This window comes from Carettochelys insculpta, chromosome 2 (genome assembly GCF_033958435.1).
Source record: "Carettochelys insculpta isolate YL-2023 chromosome 2, ASM3395843v1, whole genome shotgun sequence".
Classification (NCBI taxonomy): Eukaryota; Metazoa; Chordata; order Testudines; family Carettochelyidae; genus Carettochelys; species Carettochelys insculpta.
Genome location: NC_134138.1, coordinates 127,609,953 through 127,635,636, shown reverse-complemented (window position 1 = coordinate 127,635,636; position 25,684 = coordinate 127,609,953). Strand labels below are relative to the sequence as shown.

The 25,684-nt window shown below is 44.1% G+C and overlaps 1 protein-coding gene across 1 annotated transcript in view; it reads left to right on the top strand.

Moving 5' to 3' along the window:
* FARS2 (phenylalanyl-tRNA synthetase 2, mitochondrial) overlaps positions 1–25,684 on the top strand; it is a 424,448-nt gene that overhangs the window by 119,478 nt on the left and 279,286 nt on the right. The window contains exons 4-5 of the mRNA XM_074987722.1: positions 1,688–1,847; positions 21,995–22,126. Coding sequence (XP_074843823.1) covers positions 1,688–1,847; positions 21,995–22,126 — 292 coding nt within the window. The remainder of the gene's footprint in view (positions 1–1,687; positions 1,848–21,994; positions 22,127–25,684) is intronic.

Genomic DNA, 25,684 nt, shown 5'->3' with positions numbered 1-25,684 from the left:
GGGAGCGCATCCACACACAAAAAAGTGGATAGAAAAAAAAATGATCCGCTGTTTTGATAGAAAGCATCCACACAGCTCCCTCTTCTTTCAGAAGAATGGGTCAGGGATCAAAAAATCTGGCACCTCTTTTGAAACAAGGGCACCCCAGTGCATATACGCACTTTTTTTTCTGAAAGAATCTTTCAGAGGAAGGCGCTCTTCCTCATTTGGGAGAGGAAGAGGGCCTCCAGACAAAGTGCTGTGTTCTTCCAATTTGCTGTTGAAAGAACGCATTTGGTATGTAGAAGCTCTGTGGGATTTTTCAAGAGTCACAACTTTTTCAGAAAAAGCTTGCTAGTGTAGATGTAGCCATAGTGACTTAAATGCTGGCATGACCTACAGGTATCCTTGGGAAGAATCAAAGTATTTTTATTAGGAATGGGTGAATCACACAAAGTCTAAGAATTTGGAAACTTATTTTGGGGTTTTCATAGGTAGCTTGTGTTTATTAGGCTTTCATTCTTACAACTTTTTCATAGTGTTTTAGCATTGAAAAATTTTTCAAGCTGCAATAAATTTTATTACATATTAATGTTGTCCTGTAATTCAAATGTACAGTAAACTTTTTCATATCTGGCCGTCCCGGGACTGGAAGCTTGCTGGATATTCAAATATTCTGGATAATAGAGAGGTATATCTAGCACTGCATAACACTAAAGAAGCATAAGATTAGATACTAAGAAACAAACAAACAAAATTATGTGGTGTATTTATCAACAACAGTAGTATTGTACACTGTAAACTTACACTGTATTTGCTGTATTTATTTGCATTTACTTTCACTATACAGTACTTACGGAAAACGTAACTAACATTTACGTGTGGTTGAAATGCTGGTTATCTGAGAGTTCTAGATGATAGAATGCTGGGTATGAAAGAGTTTACTGTACTATATTGTATTGTCTTTGCTTGGTACTCTTATTTATCATAACTTCTGAAGTAACATAATGGTTTAAAAATTAATTTGTGTCTCTCCCATCCCAAACTGATTGATTAAATTACTTATTATAAATAAATAGATTTATGAATCTCTCTCTGACAAATAGATTTCTGTAATTAGTAACCAAAAATAATCAGTCTACAGAATCAAGTGGTAAAACTTATTTTATTGATTGATAGTACATCTTGCCATTTAAAGAATGGATCTTGTAACAAACTGCAAATAAAAAAAAACACTGAGATTTCAAACATCATCTATATCTTTCAACTAGAAGATATACTTTGTCTTACATTTTTCGTTATTTTTGGCTACAACTTTAAAGTGTTTGGCCCTAGTCTGGAAAGTGATTTTTAAGATGCAGTGTGTTTTGTCTCTTAATTTCCCTAACAAATATGTTCAGTCCATCAATAGATAGGTGGTATACCAACTGCAATCCCTGTAAAATTCAGCCTTGGTACTGAGAGTCAAATTGTTGTTGTTTTTAACTTTTGTATTTGTCAGCATCATCATCCATATTAAAGAGTTTCCAGGGGAACAAAAAAAAAAACCCAAAAAACTGCTCACAATTACACCAGTGTAAAGCCATAATCTTTAAATTTCTATTTCATGCTGAAGGATAATCAGCAGAACTCCCTTGTAGAATCAGTAAAACTTCATTATTGAAAAAGTCACCAACACAAAACAATGTGCTTTGTTTTATTGGTTTAGTTGTTCAGCAACATCAAAGACGGAGAAAATTTCCAATTATTTGAGCAAGGGCACCGCACAGCACACAAGCAGAAGACACACACGATGGAGGCAGTGCGACTGGTGGAATTCAACCTAAAACAAGTGCTTACAAAACTTGTGACTCATCTCTTTGGTGATGGTAAGTATTGCAGTGTGGTGTCAGATCCTTTGAATCAGTTTATTTGTGGGCAGGTCTAGGTGCGAGCTTTTGAGAATGATTATGCAACATAATAAAAGAGAGAGCCAGGGAGAGCTTTTGGGATCTGTCATGGTAGTGAAAAAGCTGCATTTTTTAAACAAAGTCTTTTGATTGCTTTTAGATATAATCTGCAATTTTATGTAAAGGGACATACAGTAAACCCTCGATTTGTGTGCAGGTTGCATCCTGGGTAACCTCTGCGTCAATCGAATTTCATGTAAATTGGGGGTGGGGGACGGTTGAGGAGATCCCTAGAATTCCCTTGGCTGTGGGAGCAGGCAGCTGGGGGAAATGGGGGGTGGGGGACAGCCATGCGGTCTCTGGCTTCTTCCAGCTAGGGAGAAACTGCACCACAAACCGCTGCTTGAAAGCTGAGGATCCCAGCTGGGGAGCCCAGCGCACAGACAGAGGCTTGTGGCCTGATTTCTCCCAGCTGGGAGAAACCACACTGCAAGCAGCTGTGTTCCCACTGGGCTCTCCCAGCTGGGGCAGCTGGGAGATGGAGGGGTTAAGGTGGTTTCAATTTGCACTTAATTCATGTTAGTGTGAGTTAAGCGCAAATTAAAATTGTGCTTCTTGAAGATTTACTCTATTGTGTGGCTGTATTATTACATCTGCACTGTCCATGAAGTAACATGAAAGTTCTTCTTCGAGTGTCCCCGTGGGTGCTCCACATTAGGTGTCGGGCTCGCCCGGTGCCGCAGATCGGATCTTCCAAGCAGTTTCTGCCAGACCGCGCATGCGCCGGTGCACGCCGCTCCCTTGCGCGCTCCCGGCCACATGCGCGGTCCGGTCCCCGCCAGTTCCTCTTAACCGCCGTCGGCTGCAGACGGAATCCGACTAGGCTACGGCCAAGTTAGCGTATTCAATGCTTTTTAGCTGTTTTCTTTAAAGTTTTCAAGTTCTTAGTCTATTGTTGAGTTAGCCAGTTGTTATTTTCAAAAAAAAAAAAAAAACAACAAGCGGGACGGAATTCAGTCCAGTCCTAGTAACAAGCGGAGCACCGGAGGCCAGGAGCCTAGGGCCGTTAGCCTTCTGCCGCGGCAGGCTATCCGAGAGGGGGAAAACAGCACAGAGAAGGTGCTAAGTACCCCATTAACAACTAAAAGACTCACCAACAATGTCCTCTTCAGGATTCAAGAAATGTGAGTCTTGCCGAGAGGCAATGCCAGCGTCTGATGGGCACAGTCACTGTATAAGGTGCCTTGGGGAGTTCCCATGTCACGCAGAAATGCTCCTTCTGTGCAAAATTAACAGCCAGAGCAAGGAAGGACAGGGAGATGCGGCTTAAAATGCTGCTATTTGACCGCAGCAGGAGGGACCCTCCGGGGCCCATAAAAGGAAAGCTGCCTCCCTCACCCCATCAGCGCAAAAACGGAGGAAAATCTCCCCAACCCGATCCCTGCCGGCAGCAACAGCGAGCGGGACAGGAGGAGCGCGCAGCCCCCAGCCGCAGCAACAGGTGATCGGCGGCGGCACGGAGAGCCACATGGAGGTGGCTCAGCCTCCGATGATCAAACAGCCGCCCCGCCCCGCAGGCAGGGCGGCAGCTAAACAAGCGCCGGTACCGGCGGCACCGCAGGCAGCGGCACCAAACCCCGGGGAACCGGCAGTACAGAGCGCGCAGGCATGCAGCCTGCAGGCACCAGAGTACACCGCCCGCGCGGCACCGCCCAAGAGCGTCCTGAGCGTGGCGCGGACGGGGCCGAGACCCACTGCACGTCAGGGGGCGGAGCCACCCCCTCAAGGGAGGGGGAAGGCTGCACAGAAAACAAGGCACCGCAGCCCCTCTCCAGACAGAGCTGCAGAGTTGCTTTCTCTCAGCCTCCGCTCATGCTGCGGACTCCAACTAGAAGGCAGGGTTCCCCCCTAGCCTACCTGGAGCCCCCGTCTCCATTTTTACAACCAGCCTCACCCTGGCTGGGACCACCCTCACCATTCTTGGGGTTTGAGCCGCTGGAGTACTATCACAAATCGCTCTCTCCAGTGTCCCATGTCTCTGGACGATCTCGCTCCCCCAGACGCAGGGGGTACGCACCAAGGGAGTGGTCCAGGTCACCTTCCCAAGAACAGTGCCCATGCTGCCATGGTCGTCCCTATCACGCGGGGCATAGACACCACCGGCATTCTACCAATGAAAGATCCCCACAGACGGTCCTGTATCCCCGAGGGCAATCGCGAACGGGGACAGAGACTCAAGTATCTCAGGGGGAACTGGTTATGGAACCCCGAGATTTTCCCTCGCAAGCTTCCAGCGAGCGGATGTACCATAGCCAATAGGAACCAGAAGGGTCCAGAGAGGCGTATCCTAGTGGTTCCTCGCTCTCCTCCCCAGACGAGGCTACGACCCCGGGGGACGTCCATCATCTGGACGATCTCAAACAGTTTCAAGAGCTGTTTAAAAGGGTGGCCTTCACGCAAGGCATCCAGACAGCAGAGGTGCAAGAGAAACACCATAAGCTCCTCAAAAATCTGAGACCTCCGGCCTCCTCCAAAATAGCAATACCGCTTGACGAAGCAATCTCGGAGTCCACCACTACGACATGGCAGACCCCTGCGACTATTCCGCCTGTCCACAAGAGAGCGGACAAGAAATACTTCGTGCCGGCGAAGGGCATGGAGTTCCTGTTCAGCCACCCACAACCAAATTCCTTGGTGGTAGAGTCGTCGCAACAAAGATCAAAGACATCTCAATTCAAGACAGGGGGAACAGACAAAGATGCCAAGAAGCTAGAGCTGTTCGGCAGAAAGGTCTACTCCTCCTCCATGCTACTGTTGCGAATGGCAAATTACGCAGCGCATCTAGCGAACCACAATTTTGACAATTACACTAGGTTAACCTCCGTCATGGACTCGCTTCCAGAGGGCAAGAAACCGGTGCTCAAGGCCATCGTGCAAGAAGGCTACGCGGCCTCGAGGACGGGAGTTCAGATCGCCCTGGATGTTGCGGACACAGCAGCATGCTCCACAGCTACAGCAGTGGTGATGCGAAGGGAATCCTGGCTCCAGACTTCGGGTATACCGAGGGATCTGCAGGCAAAGATCGTCGATCTTCCCTTTGACTCGCAGAAGCTGTTTGCTGAATCAACTGACCCGGTCCTTCATTCCAGTAAAGATTCAAGGGCCACAGCGTCCCCAGTACCACAGGGGTTACAAGCAAGGGCGACATCAACAGCACCAGCAGTACAGAACTCCCAGGCGACGTTCCCAACAGAGCCGTGCGTCCTTGGGGCAGAGCAAAAGGCTACAAGTTTGACACACAGATCCAGGGCTGCGCCATCGCTACCATCGCACAAGGTCACCCGAAGCTGTTATTCCACCATCGCCTCCGACCATTCTACGACCAGTGGCAAAGGATCACCACAGACAAATGGGTGCTGGAGATCATAGCCACGGGGCACGCCATCCCCTTACAGTTGCTCCCACCGCCACGACCTCCACCCAGGCCCCACCTCCAGGAGGCCTCCCACGTAGTGAGGCTCATGCAGGAGGTAGACCATCTCATGCTCATAGGGGCAGTGGAAAGAGTGCCAGAGCAACTGCAAGGGAAAGGGTCCTACTCGAGGTACTTCCTCACGGAGAAAAAGACAGGAGGCTGGAGGCCCATCTTAGATCTTCGAGGCCTCAACCGGTACCTGCGCAAGCCACGCTTTCAGATGATCACAATCGCCTCCATCCTTACGGCACTGGATGATGGAGATTGGTTCGTAGCCCTCGACTTACAAGATGCGTATTTTCACATAACTATCCATCCGGCTCACCGACGATTCCTCCGGTTCATGGTGGGCAAAGAACATTTTCAATACAAGGTCCTACCGTTTGGCCTCTCCTCGGCCCCCAGAGTCTTCCCCAAGACCTTGGCAGTGGTGTCAGCCTACCTGCACAGACAGGGGCTATTTATATTCCCGTATCTGGACGACTGCCTACTCAAAGGGGCCTCGAAGGAAGAGGTACTATGCATGATACGCGTCACAGCAGGCACGTTCTCTTCGCTCGGCCTGGTTATCAATCTGGCAAAATCAAAGATAGACCCCACACAGGACATAGAGTTCGTAGGGGCACGCATAAATTCTATTATAGCGAGAGTGTATCTACCAGAGACACGCTTTCGGGCCATCGGCTTCCTTGTGCAAGTCATCACCTTCAGCCCTACGGTGCCGGTTCCGACGTGCTTACAGCTGCTGGGCCACATGGCAGCAGCGATGTTCGTAGTACAGAACGCCAGGTTACACATGCGCAGCATGCAGCACTGGCTGGCGAGCGTATACAAACCGGCAGCACACACCGTTCACAGGGTGGTGTCGCCCACAACAGAGGTGCGCAAATCCCTGCAATGGTGGGTAAACCCCAAGAACATGCTAACAGGGGTACCCTTCCACCAACCACAAATATCGGTTTTTCTTACTACGCATGCCTCCCACGTAGGGTAGGGAGCACACATGGGCGAAGAGGTGACGCAAGGACTGTGGTCCTCCACGGAATAGTCACTGTACATAAATATACTGGAGCTCAGAGCAGTGTTCAACGCCTGCAGACACTTTCGAGACCATATACAAGGCAAAGTAGTCGGGATCAGTACAGACAATACCTCCACCATGTTTTATATAAATCGGCAAGGAGGAGCTCGGTCCTGTGCCTTATGGGCGGACGCAGTCCGGCTGTGGAACTGGTGCATCGCCAACAATATAACCTTGAAAGCCTCGTACTTACCAGGCACACACAATGTGAAGGCAGACCAGCTGAGCAGGCGATTCGCACTCACGCACGAGTGGCAGATCCGTCCCGATCTGCTACGACCGATTTTTCACGCATGGGGCTTTCCCCAGATGGACCTGTTTGCCACTCAACACAACAAGAAGTGCCCACGATTCTGCTCCAGGGCAGGACTGGGATGGGGGTCCCTGGGGGACGCATTCGCGATCTCCTGGAGGGGCCCCCTGCTTTATGCTTTTCCTCCCACAGTGCTGATCCACAAAGTCTTGCAGAAAGCCAGGAGGGAAGGAGCCCGAATGATCCTGATAGTCCCAACGTGGGATCGACAGCAATGGTTCCCCCTACTCCTGCGCATGTCGGACCGGCCACCGATGCCCCTTCTGGTGGTGCCGGATCTGCTTACGCAAGCCCAGGGGTCCATAGTGCATCCACACCCCCAAGGCCTGCCACTACAAGCATGGTTAATCCATGGCTCAGCTCCCTAGAGAGCACATGTACGGAGGAAGTGCAACAAGTCCTAGAAAGTAGCAGGAGGACTTCCACCAGGAAGACCTACAAGCAGAAATGGACTCGCTTCACGGCATGGTGTTCTACCAAACAGCTAGCCCCCCTTTCGGTGCCTATACCTGTAATATTAGAGTATTTACTGGACCTCAGGAGAGGAGGACTCTCACTATCCTCGTTTAAGGTCCACCTTGCCGCCATTTCGGTGTTCAGACACGAAGAGGAAGGGCACATGGTGTTCGCCCATCCCATGGTTACCAGGTTCCTCAAAGGGTTGGTCAACCTATACCCCCCTCGGAAACCGTTTCCACCTTCATGGAACTTGGACCTGGTGCTTAATGCGATAACGGGACCACCGTTTGAGCCTTTAGCCACGGTTTCCCTCCGCCTCCTTACGATAAAGATGACCTTCCTTCTTGCAATCACGTCAGTTCGCAGGGTGAGCGAGCTTGCGGCAGTTATGGCAACGCTACCCTGCACTGTTTTTTCCAAGGAGGCGGTGACTCTACGGCTGCATCCAGCCTTTGTTCCTAAGGTTTCTTCAGAGTTTCATATTAACAAACCGATTGTTTTACCCTCATTTTATCCCAAACCTCATAACTCTAACGAAGAGGCGCGCCTACATCTCCTGGACGTGAGGAGGGCGCTGGCCTTCTATATGGACAGGACCAAGCCCATCCGGAAAACGGATAGACTCCTGGTCTCTCTCACTCCCAAATTGAAAGGAGAAGGTCTCTCTTCACAGAGAATCTCGAAGCACATCGTATCCTGCATAAAAATGTTCTATGAACTCGAGAAAACTCCTTTACTGGCCCCGCCCAGGGCTCACTCCACTAGGGCGGTGGCGGCATCAACAGCCTTTTTCAAGGGCGTTGCGCTAAAGGACATTTGCAGAGCGGCGACCTGGTCATCCTATGACAGCTTCGCCAAGTACTACGCCCTTCACAGGGCATTCCAAGAGGATACCCAGCTCTCGACAGTGGTCCTCTCGGGGACAAGCTGTACATGCTCCAATTACCCACCTCCTATCTTGGGTTACTGCTGGGTAGTCACCTAATGTGGAGCACCCACGGGGACACTCGAAGAAGAAAGAAAGGTTACTCACTATAGTAACGGTGGTTCTTCGAGATGTGTCCCCGTGGGTGCTCCACTACCTGCCCATCCTCCCCGCTTCGGATCTCTGTTTAGTGTTTTGCAGGAGCATCCGAGGCGGTTGGTCAAGGAACTGGCGGGGCCGGATCGCGCACATGGCCGGGAGCGCGCAAGGGAGCGGCGCACACCGGTGCATGCGCGGTCCGGCAGAAACTGCTTTGAAGATCCGATCTGCGGCGCCGAGCGAGCCCGACACCTAATGTGGAGCACCCACGGGGACACATCTCGAAGAACCACCGTTACTACGGTGAGTAACCTTTCTTTCCTTGCAGTTCAACAAACTGAACTCTGTAAGTGAGGTGGAGGCTGTCTGCCATTGGCTGTTGCAAGGTGATGGAGAGTAGAGCTCTATGAATCTTTGGATATCCACTTTATATCCGCAGGCATCCACATCTGCGAATGTCAGTACAGATATCCGTGGTTCATTTTCGCAGATACAAATCTTGTATTGTCCCAGGGCTCTGGTAGAGAGTGTGTGAATCAGAATGAATAATCAAACACGTGCTTCTGTTTCACTATTTCAGTAAAGAAATGGTCTGAGTGAGGATGGCTGGTTTCCACTGTCCCCTGGTGGGAAAACTGGTCTGCTGAGTTGACTCAGGTTCCTGTCAAGGAAGTAGTGCATAACATTAGAATGCATAGGCTGTGGTGGCCACTATTAAAGCTGTTTTGAGATGCCCACTGAAATCAGAGGGGGTTCTGAGTGTGGATTGATGGCAATATCAGTTCCTATGTAGGAATGATTGACATTTTTTCAATAATTCTAAATATTGACTAAACATGTTTCCTGTCAGTTGTAATCCTACACCAGTTGACAGGAAAAAGGGCAACGTAAGAACACCCATACTCAATCAGACCAATGGTCCATCTAACCCCAGTATCCTCTCTTCCAACAGTTTCAGTACATTTTTTCTTCCTGTTTTGTATTATTATATTTAGCATTGTTCATATTAATGACTGACATATTTTTGCAATTAGATGAAGGATATAGTTTTAAAAGTCAGTGAGTCAGTCTCCACAGTCAGTTTTGAAAATAGAACTTAGGCTCTGAAATCATTTAGGTGCTTTTGAAAATTTTATATGAATAAGGTTTTCTGTTTGTTTTGTTGGTTTTAATGACATTGTAACACATCTAACGGTCAAAACGATAAGTAATAACAAAAATGTTTGGCAATCAACTTCTGAGGTGGCATTGTTACCATTGACAGTCAACATGTGCCCAAAGTTAACTGTATTATCTGAGGCTGTGGGGACATCCACTGGTTATAGTGATGACGGATGTTGCATTTTTAATGACAATTATTACACTGGTTTCTTCTGAACCAGGTTAGGTTGGGGCCAGGTAAACATTAGAAAAGCCATTCTTAAATAAACAGTTGCTAAGCATGCAGATTTAAGACTTCAAATTAGTAGATTTTTTGATCTATCATTTTGGTCTACCGGTGAAGTTTTTCTCTTTCTACCTATCATCCTCCCCATTTTCCGTGAACATAAAAACATAGCATATAGACAGGAACCTCTACAAATTAAGTCCTTTTCCTCACTTCTGGATGTGTGCAGCCTCCTGTCTGTCACTCCCCAGCTCTTCTTTAATTGCCTGATAGGTCAGTTGTCAGTAAAACAGAACAGAAGTGTAATGGGGCACCAAAGAACCAAAATCCATGCTGTACAAGTTTACTAGATAGACACACAATATGGGCATAATGCAAAGATCTTGGATACATTCAGCTTAATTCTCCCTGTCACAGCATTTATCTTTGTTTATCTAATGTTCATTCTACTGTCTGTTTACTGCTGTTTTTTATTTACTTTTCTGCCTCTGAAATGCCAAAGTCCCTCAGATTTTAGAAAAATGATGTATTTTTTTTCCTTTGTTGAAATAGAAATATATTGTAAGGTCCACATTCAGTTGCTTTTACATACATAGGCATGCACACACACACACACACACACTCAATGGTGGAATTTTTTTTTAAAAACTACTGTTGCTTTTCCTAAATCACTCATGTTGCATTCTTTACAGATTATGAAATCAGCAAAAATATCTCCATTAAATTACATATTCTGTCAAGTAGGATAACATGTTCATAAGCTCTGGAGGTATAGCTAACTTCTGAGCTCTCATACTGCCATAGATGTCGTTAAATAACGTAAGTTGCTAAAGACCATTGTTTTGTGGAATTTTAATAACTATACCTCCTGAAGTCCTTCCTCTGGTTTCATTGATCACTAGCAAAATGGTCATAAATATTAAAGCAGGGAAAGGCCTAGAATATTAAGTCCTCTTCTTTACATCCTTGACATTGTGTACTGGTTCCCTTTGTTAAATTTTCTAGTGCTTTGTCTTATCTGATTTCACATTTTGCAAATGATGTGTCTTCCTCTTCCAGCAGTTTTCACTGTCAGGGAGCTTTTCTTCATATTCAGCATAGATTTCCCCTTCCTTAATTTCCATCCATTCCTTCTAATTACTGTGTGTGTCCTCTCATCATACAACAATTAACTTCTCTCCCTTTGCATTTATACCCTTCAGATGTTTGAACATTGTTGTGTGCCCACTTAATCTTCACTGCACCAAAGTACCCGTACTGCATAACAAGCTATTTTAATCTTTCTTCATGCAGTAAATCAGTCTATCCAGCTGCCTGCTCATTTTTGTTGTCCTACTTTAAACTCTCTGCAATTGTCTGAAGCTTTTTGGCAATGTGGTGTCTAGCGCTGACTGCTGTATTTCAGGAGTGGGTTGACCAGCATATACAGAGAGGAGCTATTTCTTCTCCTCTGTGACTTGTTGCTTTGCATAAATAGCCCAAAGTAAATTGGCCTTTTGTTGAGATCTCATTGTAAATTCATAACTATTTTGCTGCCATGTGCTTTCACCTTTACTGCTTTGCAGATTCCTTCCTCAATCAATATCTTTATTTCAGATTGTTTTCCCAAGATCTAATAGACTGTATTTTCCTAAGCCAACCCTGATATATCGCCCATATTTCTGATTCTCTATGTCACTTAGTGTTACCTCTGATGTTTGCAGAATTTTCTTTTTTATTATAATCAGTAGTGTCCACAATTTCTGACTAATTAATGAAGTTGTTAAATAAGACTGATTTAATACTGACCCATGCAACACTGCACAAATGTCTTTCCCCTACTCCCTCCTGATTATGTGGGGTCTATATAAATGCTGACTACTAAAAACAATCCTCATGCTGAAAATGGTTAGCACATTCTGCTTATTCAGCTTTGTTCAGGACAGACGTATGAAACAACAAATAGAATCTTGTCATGTCCGTGTAGGAAATGTCCCTTCCCTGCATGAGGTGCAGTGATCTTGGCAGAGGAAGTCCCACTTGAGGAGGAAAGACCGGGAAGAATTCTGTACAACTTATGTGACCAGTCCTCACGGTGGCTGACACCAGACCAAGAATCTCTGGCTGTCCCCCGTCATCAGTCTGCAAAGAGAGTTGTATCTTTAGAGTATTTTAGAGGCTGTATTACCATACAGAATTTCTTTTCCTAAAAAGGGAGGTTAAATTAACTATGTCCAAAAATATGCTTGCGTCTGTACCTCTGGTATAGTAGAAACATATGCTTCTGGGAGTTTGGACGTAAGAGAAGGCAGAAATGGGATGTCAGGCAAGGGACATAGCTAGTTTGGTCCCGTGGATTCATGGAAAGCTGCCACCGGGCCCACAGCAGGCAATGGTTGTGTTGATTTCTGCCTGGACACTGTCAGTTTCCATACTGGTCATAATGTGGGCTACCATACCTGGTGTTCTGCTCATGAACAGTAGTGGAAGGGAAGTGTATCGGATATGGAAACTAATTGCGGATTTAAATATACTGTTGAGCACATTTGGTATGCCTCCAGTTGGGTGGTATGCTGCCTCTAAGGCATTCACCCCATTTCTCTTTGCAGGGCAGCCATTTTGGAAATCATTTCCCTGTCAATTCATCATTTCCAAGGCGGGAAGGGAACACTGTGATCACCTAATCTGACCTCTTGTATAACACAGGCTATAGAACTCCCCCAGGATAATTCCTAGAGCAGATCTTTCAGAAGGCTGTCCAGTCTTGATTTAAATATAGCCAGTGATAGGGAATCCACCATGATCCTTTGCAAGCTGTTTCAGTGGCTAGTTTCCCTCCCTGTTAAAAATTTAGATCTTATTTTCAGTCTGAATATGTGTCTAACTTCAACTTCCGGCTATTAGATCATGTTGTACCTTTTTGGCTAGAAGGAAGAGCTCATAATCAAATATATGATCCCCATATGGGCATACTGGGTCAGACCAGTGGTCCACTTAGCTTAGTATCTTGTCTTCTGTCAGTGGCCACTACCATGTGCCCTAGAGGGAATGAACAGAACAGGTAGTCATCAAGCGATCCACTCCCTATTGCTCGTTCCCAGTTTCTGGCAAACAGAGGCTAGGGACACCATTCCTGTCTATCATGGCTAATAGCCATCAATGGACCTATCCTCCATGAATTTCTTTTTTGAATCCTGTTATTGCCTGGACTTTCACAACGTCCTCGCAAAAAGTTCCACGGGTTGACTGTGCATTATGTGAGGAAATGCTTCCTTTTCTTCGTGGTGACCCTTAGCTCTTATGTTAAGAGAATGAATAAATAGCACTTTTTTACTTTCTCCACATCTGTCACGATTTTATAGACCTCTTTCATATCTTCCTTTAGTTGTCTCTTTTCCAAACTGAAAAGTCCTACTCTCAACCTCTCTTCATACAGAAGCCATTCTGTATCTCTTATCATCTTTGTTGCTCTTTCTGAACCTTTTTCAATTCCAAAATGTCTATTTTGAGATGAGGAAAGCCACATCTGCTCACAGTATTCAAGATGTGGGCATACCATGAATTTATACAGAGGCAATATGATATTTTCAGACTTGATATCTATCCCTTTGTTAATGATGCCCAACATTCTGTTTGCTTTTTCAACAACTGCTGCACACTTAGTGGATGTTTCCAGAGAGCTTGCCACAATTACTCCATTATCTCTTTCTTGCATGGTAATAGCTAATTTAGATACCATTTTATATGATTAGTTGGAATATCTTTCCCAGTGTGCTTTGCTTTTCATTTATTAACATTAAATTTCATGTGCCATTTTGTTGACCATTTTGTGAGATCCTTTTGTGACTCTTTACAGCTTGCCTGAGATTTAACTATCTTGAGTAGTTTTGTATCATCCACAAATTTGCCACCTCACTGTTTATTTGTTTTTTCAGATCATTTATGAATATGTTGAATAGTACTGGTCCCAGAACAGACTATGTAGACCTACACTTTGTTACTTATCATTTAACCAGTTACCAGTCCTTGAGGGCTGTATGGCAAATTTTCAAAGACACCATAACAGATGCTTAACTTAACTTTATATCCCAAATTAAAAAAAGTGATAAGAGAATCAAAAAATGCCAGTGTGCCTTAACAATCAAGTAAAAGAAGCACTGAGAGATAAAAAGTCATTGCATAAAAAGTGGAAGTGAAATCCTGTTGAAGAAAATAGAAAGAAGCATAAACTCTGGCAAATGAAATATAAAAATATAATTAGGAAGGCCAAAAAACAGTTTGAAGAGCAGCTAGCCAAAAACTCAGAAAGTAATGGGAAGATTTTTTTAAGTAGTTCAGAAGCAGGAAGTCTGCTAAACAACCAGTGGGTCCACTGAATGCTTGAGATGCTAAAGGAGCACTCAAGGATGATAAGGTTGTTGCAGAGAAATTAAATTAATTCTTTGCATTGGTCTTCATGACTGAGCCATTCTTTAAAGGTGACAAATCTGGTTTCACTGAGGTCCTAGACTGAGGGTTCACTAGAGGGTGTTTTGGGACTACTTAATAAAATATATGGCCCCTTTTTGTCTCGAGAGATGGTAGTTAGCAGCTACGGTGAGGATCTATGGGCACTATTTGAGTCTACAGCTTCTCTTGTGGCTTATTCATCCAATATTGGATTTGCACGGTCGATTGCTATAACCGCATGTAAGTCTATTTCTGAATTCTGGAGTCTAAGAGTTGGAACCATTTGATAAAATAAACAATAGTGAGTCACGAGAACCAGATGATATTCACTCAAGAGTCCTGAAAGAACCCAAATGTGAAATTGCAGAACTATTTACTTTGATTTGTAACCTATCTTTTAAATCAGTTTCTGTACCAAATGACTGGAGGATAGCTAATTGATGCCAGTTTAAAAAAGGGCTGTAGACATGATCCTTGCGATTACAGGTCAGTAAATCTAACTTCAGCACCTGGAAAACTGGTTGAAACTGTCTTTGTTTGGAGCGCTTGATTTCACTTAGCAGGTAACAATTTTTGGTAATAAACCCTTCTGCTTGCTTCATACACGTAGTCCAGACTTTTGTTTCCAACACCCAGCAACTTCCTACCCTCACCCCCGCATCTTAGCTCAGCTCACCTCTTCCTCTCACCATAGGAAGTGGTTAAAGATTCAGAGAATTCAGACAGCAGGAGTGAGTAAAGCAGTGAATGCTACTTATTTATGCACCAATAAACTGACTTGCCTGAGCTGCCAGCTCCATACAGAGGACAAACAGTCAAACAAACAATGCACAGAAAAGCCAAATGCACCACTTGCCATGACTCTCTACCTTAAAGCACAGAGTCTGCTGCTATGCCTCCCCTGTTAGCTACTCGTTTGCAGCACAGCTAAATAAAGGAGCAAGAATGATCTGAACAGTGATTATGCTGAGAAATACATTATTCTGAAAGTAGGCCACCCTCACTGGTGAAGCACCAAGGGCTTTTAATCAGTTTTTGTTAACTGGTTTAAAAAGAGTTGTATAGTCCGTAATGAGGCTCACTGATATTGTGAAGGGAAAGGCAGGAGGGATGTTCTAAAGAAAAGCAAGCTGGGTAGAGATATTACACATTCACGTGGGCTAGCAAATCATAATGTCTCATGTATGTCACAAGCCTATATTGTGTGATGGGTCAATGTTTAATCCTCATATAAATAGTCTCTAAGGGCAGGATTCTTATTGGTGCCAGTGGTAATGGGTTATTACCATGTATAGTTGCTTTTGAAATAACGACATTAGCGGGTCTACATCTGGAAGTTAGTGTCTGAGGACCAATTTCTTCATTAATTTTTTTGTGTTCTCTAACGTCCTATTGGACTTTTGCAACTGTATGTTTAATTTTTAGAGCCATCAATCTTTTGGAAGTAAAACTTTGTCCCTGAAATGTCTCATAAAAATTTTAAAAGAAATTAAGCCTCATCAATAAACAATCTTTATGTAAATTAAGTTAGGTATCTATATCTTGATCCTAGGCACTGGCAAAACTGAAACAAAATTTAATAAAATAAATAGATGAAGACTGATACTGTATAGCAGGGATCAGCAACCAGCAGCACTCATGCTAAGAGTGGAAAGCAAGCTGATTTTCAACGGCATGCGAGGCGGGAGCTCAGCCTACCCTTCCTCCCCCATGCAGCCAGGAACTTGCTCAAAGTCATACTTCCTAAGGATTAACAAAGGCCAATAGTGCTACCAAACACCACCTAAATGCGATAGCCTTGACTCTTTATTTATTAATGGAGCTGTTATAAGTGGAAATATTAGTGATTTTTAAAAGTATCACCAGCACTCAGATCATGTATAGAACTCAAAAAGTCAAATTTCAGCACTCTACCTCAGAAAAGTTGCTGAACCCTGCTGTGTAGATATTTGCTTTTCCAGTACTACTCTTTTTACTGGCCTGTCTCTATTTTCTGTACTTTTTATGTTGTTTAATTTTGAATATAACTTGCAAATATAAAAGGAATAAATATTCCAAAGCACTCTATAAGTGTTCCAGCTAATCCTAAATTAAAGGAAATTCATTCATATTTTCCACATTAATCATAGCTGTCTAAGCTTCCATATACATCACAACTCTGGGTAACATGATTAATCCTTTGACAAATAATACAATATAATAATATTGTCTATATTAATATATATGTATATAAATATTATCTAATACAAAGGAAGCCTATTCTATGCAGTATCTGATACCCCAAACTGTGTGTTCCTGCTACACCAACCCCCCAACCTTATTTATATGCATCAATGGTTCAATATTTAAAGAAGATATTAAAAAGCAACCTTGTGTAATAGAATCACTTTTCACCTTCCTGCTTTTCATTCATTATTAATCATTTGCTTTTCAGATAGATAATGCGCTGAAATTTTATAATTGATTAAGAATCATGGAGATGATGTCCCGTCCAGCCTCACATATGTATGTCTGATTCTTAACAGAAGAAATAAAATATCAGAACATTATTTGAAAGGCAGATTATTAACAACATACTCTGTTGGTTCTTTTTATTAAGTACAAAATTAGTTGAATATTCTTACTTACTTTACAAATTGGGCAGTTGGAATGAAAAATATGTTCATGTATGTGCATATATATACAAAAAGTGCCAGATCTTATATCAACCAATATTCTAGTTACACATGTCAGAAAAGTCTAAGTTATTGTTCCCACAGTGATCATATGTTAGTCCATTCTACATATACGTGTAGAGTTCTCTATTAAAGTATGTGGTGATAACTTTACTGTCTTCCTGCATATATGCACGGATTTCATGTAGACTTCAGATATATGCATGAGGTCAGTATTGTTATCACCATAGAGTGAAAGTATGTATATTAATTAAAAACACAGTTCAATTATAGTCGTTTTGATAACGATCACTATGAATTTTCTGATATTATATGAATAAAAATTAATTTTCACATAATTTCTTGAGGTTTATTTCTAAAAGCAAAAAAAATATGCAAGTGCCAATGTGTTTGAATGGCAGTCTGTCAACAGCATCCATTGAAGTATTTTTTTAAATGTTGTTTTGGCTGTATTTATGTGCATGTGTTACAGCATAATGTGTCTATATGAATATTTACATGCAAAAATGTTATTAACATGGAGCTAAGGGTATGTAGCGAGCCACTGTCGCCCTCTGCAGATTCAGAGGTGGAGGAGGCTGCTCAGAGGCCCTGGTGGGTGGGCCCTGAGCCGGAACACCAGTGCCCTGCCCCACAGAGGGCAGGGCCTGAGGCCAGAAGGGCCGGGGGAGGAGCTTAGGGCCCATTAACTGTTGGGCCGCCGTGCTGGGAGGGAGCTCCTGCTCGGGCTCCTGGGCACCAGGGGCAGAGAGCCTGCCACTGCCCAGCCTGTCAGTGGGAGCTACCCCACACCTGCCCAGACCAGCCTGGGCAGCTACAGATACAGATGCCCCAGGGGACCTACCCCGACTTCCGGGATCTACCAGGGCCAAACAGACGGCCTGGGCCAAGCCACCCAGAGGCCCTGGGAGCAGCTGACCCTGGAGTTCCACTGGACCCCTGCAGTGCAGAAGCCCCCGACATCCTTGGACCCACCGTGCTGCTGCCACCAGACTACCCCAATGACATAGAGATGTTGGAATGGCTGGAGCCCCCAAAGGCAGATGACTTGGAGGGGACCTGCCAACCGGGACCCGCCCACCAGGCTGACTGGGACCCTACCCAGATGGAGGTGGAGGTAGGAAGTGGCCCGGGGAACGCTTCACCGGAACCCATGGTGGTGTGTTGTGGCCTGGATCCCCACCACCACCGGCAGGTGTAAGCGATCCACAGGGCCCCGGGCTGGGTTGCAGTGGAGTGGGAGGGCCTGTGACCCCCCCACCCCCTCCCTGGCGGGGTAAACCCTTGCCGGAGTAAAGCCAACCCCGTGTAGGGGAGAGCCAAACCTTGTAACTGCTGCCCCGCCCTGAACTGAGGGCTGGGTTCTTGTCCCCAAACATTGACTGCTGCCCCACCCTGAACTGAGGGCTGGATTTTTCCCCCAAACCTTGCAGACTTACCTGTTGCCCAGCCCTGTTGCAAGGGCTGGGCCATCTGGATTACCTGCAGGCTGCCTGCTGCCTCTCCTGGAGGGAGAGGTGAGCTTTGAGGCTGCCACGCCCAGGCCAGAGGCAGCCTCCCCAGCTGGGCGGGCTGACCGCCAGCCAGCTCCTTAAAGGAGCCAGAGCCCGGGGTCTGTTAGGACTCAGGACAAGCTGGGGTAGCTTGTTCCACCCAGCAAGGGGCGCTGTCATAGCGCAGGCGTCTACAGGGTATGTCTACACTACCAGGAAGATTGACCAGGGTTAAGGTCAATCTTCTGGAGTTCGATTTTGCACACCTGGTAGAGACATGTGAAATCAAACTTTCTGGGGTCGGCGGTCAACCCCTGTACTTCTCGATATTTTGAGGAGTAAGGAAGGTTGATAGGAGAAACTCTCCTGTCAACCTCCCTCTGTGTAGACAACACAGTAAGTCTATTGCAAATAAATCTATTCTAGCTACGCACATACCATAGCTAGAATTGCATGTCTACAGTCAGCTTTACTCGTTAGTGTGGACCAAGCCTAAGGCTGAAAGAAGCCATCATTTAAGACTGTAAGAAAAAGTCATAAATAAACCTTCAATATTAAAAATCATGGAAATTCAAAGTTAGGATTTCTTGTTAAATTAAAAAAAATCTGTTTCATGAAAATACGTAATTAATGTCACCCCAACAAACTTCACTTATTTCAATGGGTTTTCGACCTTGAATTGCTTTCCCTTGCTCATTTGTGAACCTGAGTTAAATCAAGTTAAAAGCATCACAAAGCTTATCTGTATATAGGAGGGAGGTGAAAGGAAACACCTAAGAACATTCTGCAGTGAAGACATACCTTGAATCACTCTGTGCATTAGTTCTGAATGGTGAGATGGAATAACAGTACTCACACACTTAGTCTGTCTTGTCTATTTAAGCCTTATCCTGCATTGTATTGCACGTGCATAGGATGTTACACTTTTGTGGATCACATTGTAGGATGAGGGCCCTAGATTGGAAGCTATTTGGAGAAGGGACCATCTTAACTAGGTTTGTACAGTGCCTAGTTATTGGCCATAAGCTGACATGGGGCCTGAAGGGTGCCATTTTAATAACAATAATTGATAAATTTCTAGTTTCAGCTATCTTTAATTAATGTAAGTGCAAACATTTCTATTAGAACCTTGTTTGGTGGGTGGGGTTTCTCTTCCTGTGTTGCTCAAAAATGGGCTGAATCATATTTGCTTAAAAAGTGGAAGGGGGAGAGAATGCTGAAACTAAATGTGGAAAATTTCAACCTAAAAATAAGTTGCTTCATATAGCTCTTAGTTATGGCAAAAAGGAAGGGAAAGGAATTGAATTGGAAAGGAAACCTGAATTCTTCCTTGGGCTCAGTTTAGTCCTAATATATGCTGATGCTTGCAATAACACCTATAAACAAACAAAAATATATCTAAACTTTTTCCTCTGTAGAGCTGTGTCTACACTACAGAATTCAGTCGACAGAAGTCACTGTTGACAGATATTTCCTAACAGAAGCACTGTCTACAGAACACGTCCACACCTAACAGGGCCTCCCCCTGTCAACGCCCTCTGTTGACAGAGCAGCCAGACTGCCCAGCCTTCTGTCAACAGAACAGCCAATCAGAAGCTGTGCAAACAGGGCTGCTCAGTGAACCACCTCTGTCAACAGAGGGCCCTGTTGGAGCATCTACACTATTTTTCTGTTGACAGAATCTGTCTGCAGAGGCACTATGCTACAAACTTTCAAGACATAATTCTTCTGGGAAAAAAGGTTGCATTCTGTAAACAGATTTTAGACAGAACTCATTTGTAGTGTGGATGTTCCCTAGTTTTGCCGACAGAAGGCCTCTTGTAGATGCAGCTTAAGGTATATGGTATCTAAAGTAATCAGGGTGGTGTAAGACGGTGTAAAGGGTTTCTTGAAATTATTTTGGCATGATACATATGATATTACTGAATTCAAACATTCAAAATTCGTGAGTCATCTTACAGAAAAAAATTAGCTTAAAAGTAATGAGAGCTAAATATGTATCTCTGTACAGATATATATATATGTGTATATATATATATTTAGCTCTCACTATAGATATGTATATTATGTATATATAAAAAGATAGATAGATAGATTTAACTTCCATTACTTTTAAGCTAATTTTATATTTATTTTTTTCTGTAAGCTCACTCATGAATTTTGAATATTTGAATATTTTGAATATTTGAATAATATTTGAATAATGCCAAGAAAGCCATTACATCTCTCTCTCTCTCTCTCTCTCCATGTATATAAAATAAAGCTCTTGAACCTTTCATGTTTTCAAGCTTTCTTTGGTAGTCATGTTGGCTAAAAACTGGCTTTTTTTAATGGGATCTGAGATTCTCATATAATCATATGACTCCCAGAACTAGGTTTTTATTAAATGCACCTGGAGGGTTATTACTAAATGTTAGAAGCTGGCAACGCTCCAGCTCACTTGTGGCTTCCGTACCAATGAGTACCGAAATCATCCCTAACTCATGCTATTGACATTGTGTTCCAGCATATTTCACTATCATGTTTTTTCTCATGTAACCTGATAAAATATTCAAACTGTGGGGGAACACAGCCTGCAGCATACTTTAGTGACCTAAGGGAGGGCAAGTGTGTGGGCAGTTGGGTCAGTGCTTTTATGTTTCCCCTGGACTGAGGCTTGTCAAGGATCAGGCTGCAGAAGGAGCTTAATCCAGTACCAGGGGCTAATCGAGCACCTGCAGCCAGTTAAGACCTGTGGAACCTTTTTATAAGGCTTCCCCTCAGGTAAGGGTGGAGGCTGGGGGAGAAGAAAGGGAATGGACCAGGAAGGAGGGAAGAACTGCAGAGGAAAGCCTGCAAGAAGGAAGAGCAGCAGCCAGTAGAAGGTACTGAGGAAAGTGTCTGGGGAATTAGTCCAGGGAGGAGGCTGGTGCACTTTGGGCTGAGGGAGGCAGCCCCTCCAACGGCAGCTACCTCGGTCCCTGGGCCTGAACCCAGATTGAAATGGCAGGGGACCAGGTTCCCCTCACACCGCCTGGGACAGTTTAAAAGGGGCACAAGGAGACCCAACATCCATGAGGGATCATCCCCCCCTGCATTTATGACTGTGCTGATGATGCGAAGGGCTCAAAAGGCTGTGCCCTGCCCCTGGGAAAACTGGGAGGCAGATCAGAAAGGGAAACAGTGAGCCACTGGGGCATCTCTTTAACTGCCACAAAGCGCAGGACCCACAAATAATACCTCAGGACTTTGTCACAATACACATATATGCACAGGAAAAATAGCTTTATTTTTAAAGAGATGAAGATTATAATATTTGAAAGTAAAAGAAGGGAGACTTATTTGCCTAAATTTGTCATTGAAGTAATGCCTAAATTTGTAAAATAAGAAGGATAAAAAAACAACACAATGAAATGGGCTAACTTTATTTCGGGAGCTTAGTCATTTTTTGTTACACAGAATAACAAAATTACCTACCATCCCATGATCTTGGCTCATTTTCCTTTTCTGCCAGGTGGCTGCTGGAATTTGACAAGTGATTGATTTGGTTTCAAAGGGTGCCTGAATTGCACAAAGTGTTTTTCATATTAGAAAGGACATGGCCATTTTTTCCACAAGTTTCAAGATTTATTACCATGCACCAAAGTGCTGTAAATTAGTTTGTTTGTGATTTATTTTTTCAGGATTGTAGTAATTGGTGTCATTAACTGAAGGGCAAGTTTTACAAAGGGTTGGCGGGGGTTGCGTTTTAAATACTTACTCTTATTTATTGATTTGTTTGTTTGTTTGTTTATTTTAAAACAATGGTACAGGACTGGAAATCAGATGGGTAGACTGCTACTTCCCATTTACTCACCCTTCCTTTGAGATGGAGATCAACTTCCAAGGAAAATGGATGGAGGTGCTGGGCTGTGGGGTCATGGAGCAGCAGCTTGTTAACTCAGGTACTGAAACTTCTCAGCTTCATAGACATCTTTATTAGCAAACACTTCCAGCACAATCAGTTTCACAGGCCCCATCTCCCCTTTCTCTGAGAGTGCACTGCGTGTACATATGTCTCCGTTACTATCAGCAATGGTGGCAGATAGTCTGCAGTCAGAATGCTCTGTGCATGCTGTGAGAACCACGACCTAGCCAGGTAGCTGGAGCTGGAAAACTGAAACTGTGTATTTTATTTAGGGAATTTTATATATTGTGCATTTGTATGTTAAGGAGGGCCCTTATATTACAGGGAAAGCTAATTAATTGACAGGCAAATTCTCCTGTCTTTCAAAACAGGTGTGATCTATTCATATAATTATGATTGAGAATAGTGTTAGCAAGACATCACATGCTAGTATCTCGGATACTTCAATATAGAAAAAAACTGTGTTAACTGGGTAAATATCCTCCTTTTATATGTTTGTGCTGATTATCATGTACTATTTCAAGAGCAACAGCGTGTAATTTAATTGAAATTACAGAGATATGGTTGGTTGCCTGACATGAGTTATCCTCTGAAGATTACAGAAAAGGAAAGAAAGAGATAATTGGAGTACTTATCAAGTATTTTCAGATTGACTGTTTCCTAGCCTTGATTTTTGGAGTTGCTGGGAACCTCCCCCACCACTGAATAAATAGCTGTTGTAGGTGCTCAGCACTTTTGAGAATCAGTTTCATATGGTTTTTATCGGTTACTTTATATTGTTGTCCTTTTGGAATACAACTCATGCACTGTGTGCAAACGTGTAAGGCTGCTGCCTCTGGGTATGGTATATTTAGTTTGCTTTGTTGCTGTAGGTTTTCTTAGCCATTTCTAGCTTAATCTACACCTAAAACTTGGGTCAGCCTGGCTACATCACTCAGGAATGTGAAAAATTTACTCCGCAGGGAGACATGGTTAATTCAGCCTAAGCCTGAGTGGAAATGGTGCTACTCCCTTTCAGAAAGGTGGATTACCTACAGTGATGGGAGAACCCCTTCTGGTGCTTCAGTGCAGGTTGAACCTCTCTAGCCCAGCACACACTCATCCAGGAACATCCGTAATCCGGCATGATTATAGTTAGCTGAATGTCCACTTGTCTGTCATGGGTATGGCCAACTTTCCTGTGGTCCCACATAGTTTATTTATAGCCACCAGTTCTGGCTCTCGGTGTTCTGTGCTGTTATTTAGCTCTAATTCACATCTAAGTATCTTCTAAGAGTCCTGTAAGCTGTGGATGTGTTGGTGATGCTGCTACACCAGGGGAGTAATTCAAGGATTGCCACACTTGTGGTTGTCATCCTTGCACATTTGCCACAGCCTCCCCCTCACCCAGCTCTAAATAAATGCCCTCCTCTAGAGCCAGGTATTCCCCAGACCCTCAGCCTCCCAAGTGAACACGGGCAATTTACCGGGAGCCACAAGCGCTGCTGGATCCACGGCCGGTATAGCTGCACTGGAGCCGCAATTCTTGGGGCCACGTGGGGCAGCTAGAGCCACAGCCAGCAGAGCTACACAGGAGCCATGCTGGGGCTGGAGCCTGAGGGGTTGCTGCTGCTGCCGCCATGCGCAGTGGTAGGGGGCATGCGCAGAGCAGGCTGAGGGCATGTCACGTGTGTGGCTCTAAGGAGCCACATTTAAAGGCTCCAAGATCTCCATGTGCAGAGCCCAGAATCACTACACCGTGGTGTCCTGTTCGCCACATGTGTGGTGAGTGGTGAACGTATTGGACCCTGTTGTGCTAGACAAAAGTGTCCTCCCAGGATTCAGCAAATTCTTTCAACCAGTCAGGTCCTGAGGGTGGTGGACTAGAGAAGTTCAACCTGTAACTGTATCTGCCTTTACTAGACAGTAATTCACCCCACCCCCTATATACGTATATTACAAAAGCATATTTGCCACTAAGTATCGTATGAAGTGCAAGTTACATGCTCATCCTTAAAATGTCTGTTTTTTCTGTACTTAACTACAGTGTTTAATACCAGTGCTTAATGTGTTTCTGAGCCCAGTGCTGCCATCTCCTGCACAATAAAAAATTTATCCTGTAAACTTCTTAGCTGTAGCACTCTTTAAAAAAAATTAGGTTCTTATTTTGACACATCCAAACACACTGTCCTCCTCAATAAGCAGTAAATTGGTAACTAATTTATTAACATTCTCTGAATTAAATTTTAGAGATGTAGGATTTTGGTTCATATAGCAAGTAATGGGGAGGATGTTCTGAGGAAATGGGAGACTTAATACCTCACTCAGCTCTTTGTTTCAGATGGTGATTGATAAATTGCGTAAAAACATGTCAGCAGGTGATGCAGATGGCCTATCCAGTATGCAAACCCACTGGGTTCCACTGAGGGCATCTTGAAATATTTAAATACATGCATATGTGTGTGTGTGTGTGTGTAAATATAGTAGATTGAGGTACACACATGCATGTCCTTACAAAACTTTTAAGGTGAAGTTAAGGTTACAGTTGCATATTAATAGTTTAATTGTGCAGACACATAAAACATCTCCAGTGTTGTGCTGGGTCAAGATTCTGCTTCTCAGATAAGGCACCCAGAGTAACTTAATTGTGTACCTCTTGAGCCTCAGCAGCCCCTATCATAAACCACTTAGAAGAAGTTTCTTGGCATCTTATGCAAGCATGAGCCCTACAATAGCCTTGTTGCCATGTGGTGTCACGGGGAAGTGGCTGGCGCCAGGCGGTGCAGAAAAAAAATAATAAGTGTGGAGACAGGGCTATTTGTAATGGATAGATGCGCTCACAGCGTTAAGAACAAAGAAAGACATTTCTCAGGCTCTCATACAAACATGACTCCACAGCCACAGGCTTGCTGCTCCCACTTCGAAATTTCTGGTGTTCCTGTTACCTAATTCTGGTGCACCTGGAGAGCAGTGGCCAAAACGGAGTGCTAAGGGGCCTTGTGGGTTACATATGGGACACCTCTGGAAGCTAATAAATTCGATTGTAAGACATGGCGCTTCCACACTGGCCTTTAATTGAACTTTTGAATTTGAGCTTGATGCAATATCTGTCTGGTAACGATGATACTGTAATCTCAATATTAGTGCTCCCAAAATCAAGCTAATAGTATTCAAAGTGAAGACAGTCATGTGGTAATATCGAGCTAACTGCCTTAAATTCAAATTTATCTTATAGTGTAGCTGCAGCCATGTAATAGTGAGACTGTGTATTGCTCAAATTTTCCTTCATACTTGGAGATTTCAGGGTCATTAAAGATTTGGAGCCTTAGTATGACTGATCTTCCTGGGATCGAGCAGGAGAATTAGTGTATTGTACACAAGAGACAGCTGAATAATGTGTCATATAGTTTAAATAATTTCAGAGCAAAGCAGGATAGTGATTTCAGCAAGATGGATAATGTAGAGTATAGAAGAAATGTTTTCTTTCTTTGATTTACACAAATAAGAAATTGTCAAACAATGTCTTTAAGTTACTGTAGTATGCTGGGCTGAATGCCTCAAAATGTGAACCTTTGTAAAGTTATTGCAGCAGTGCTTCCCCCTGTTTCATCTTGTT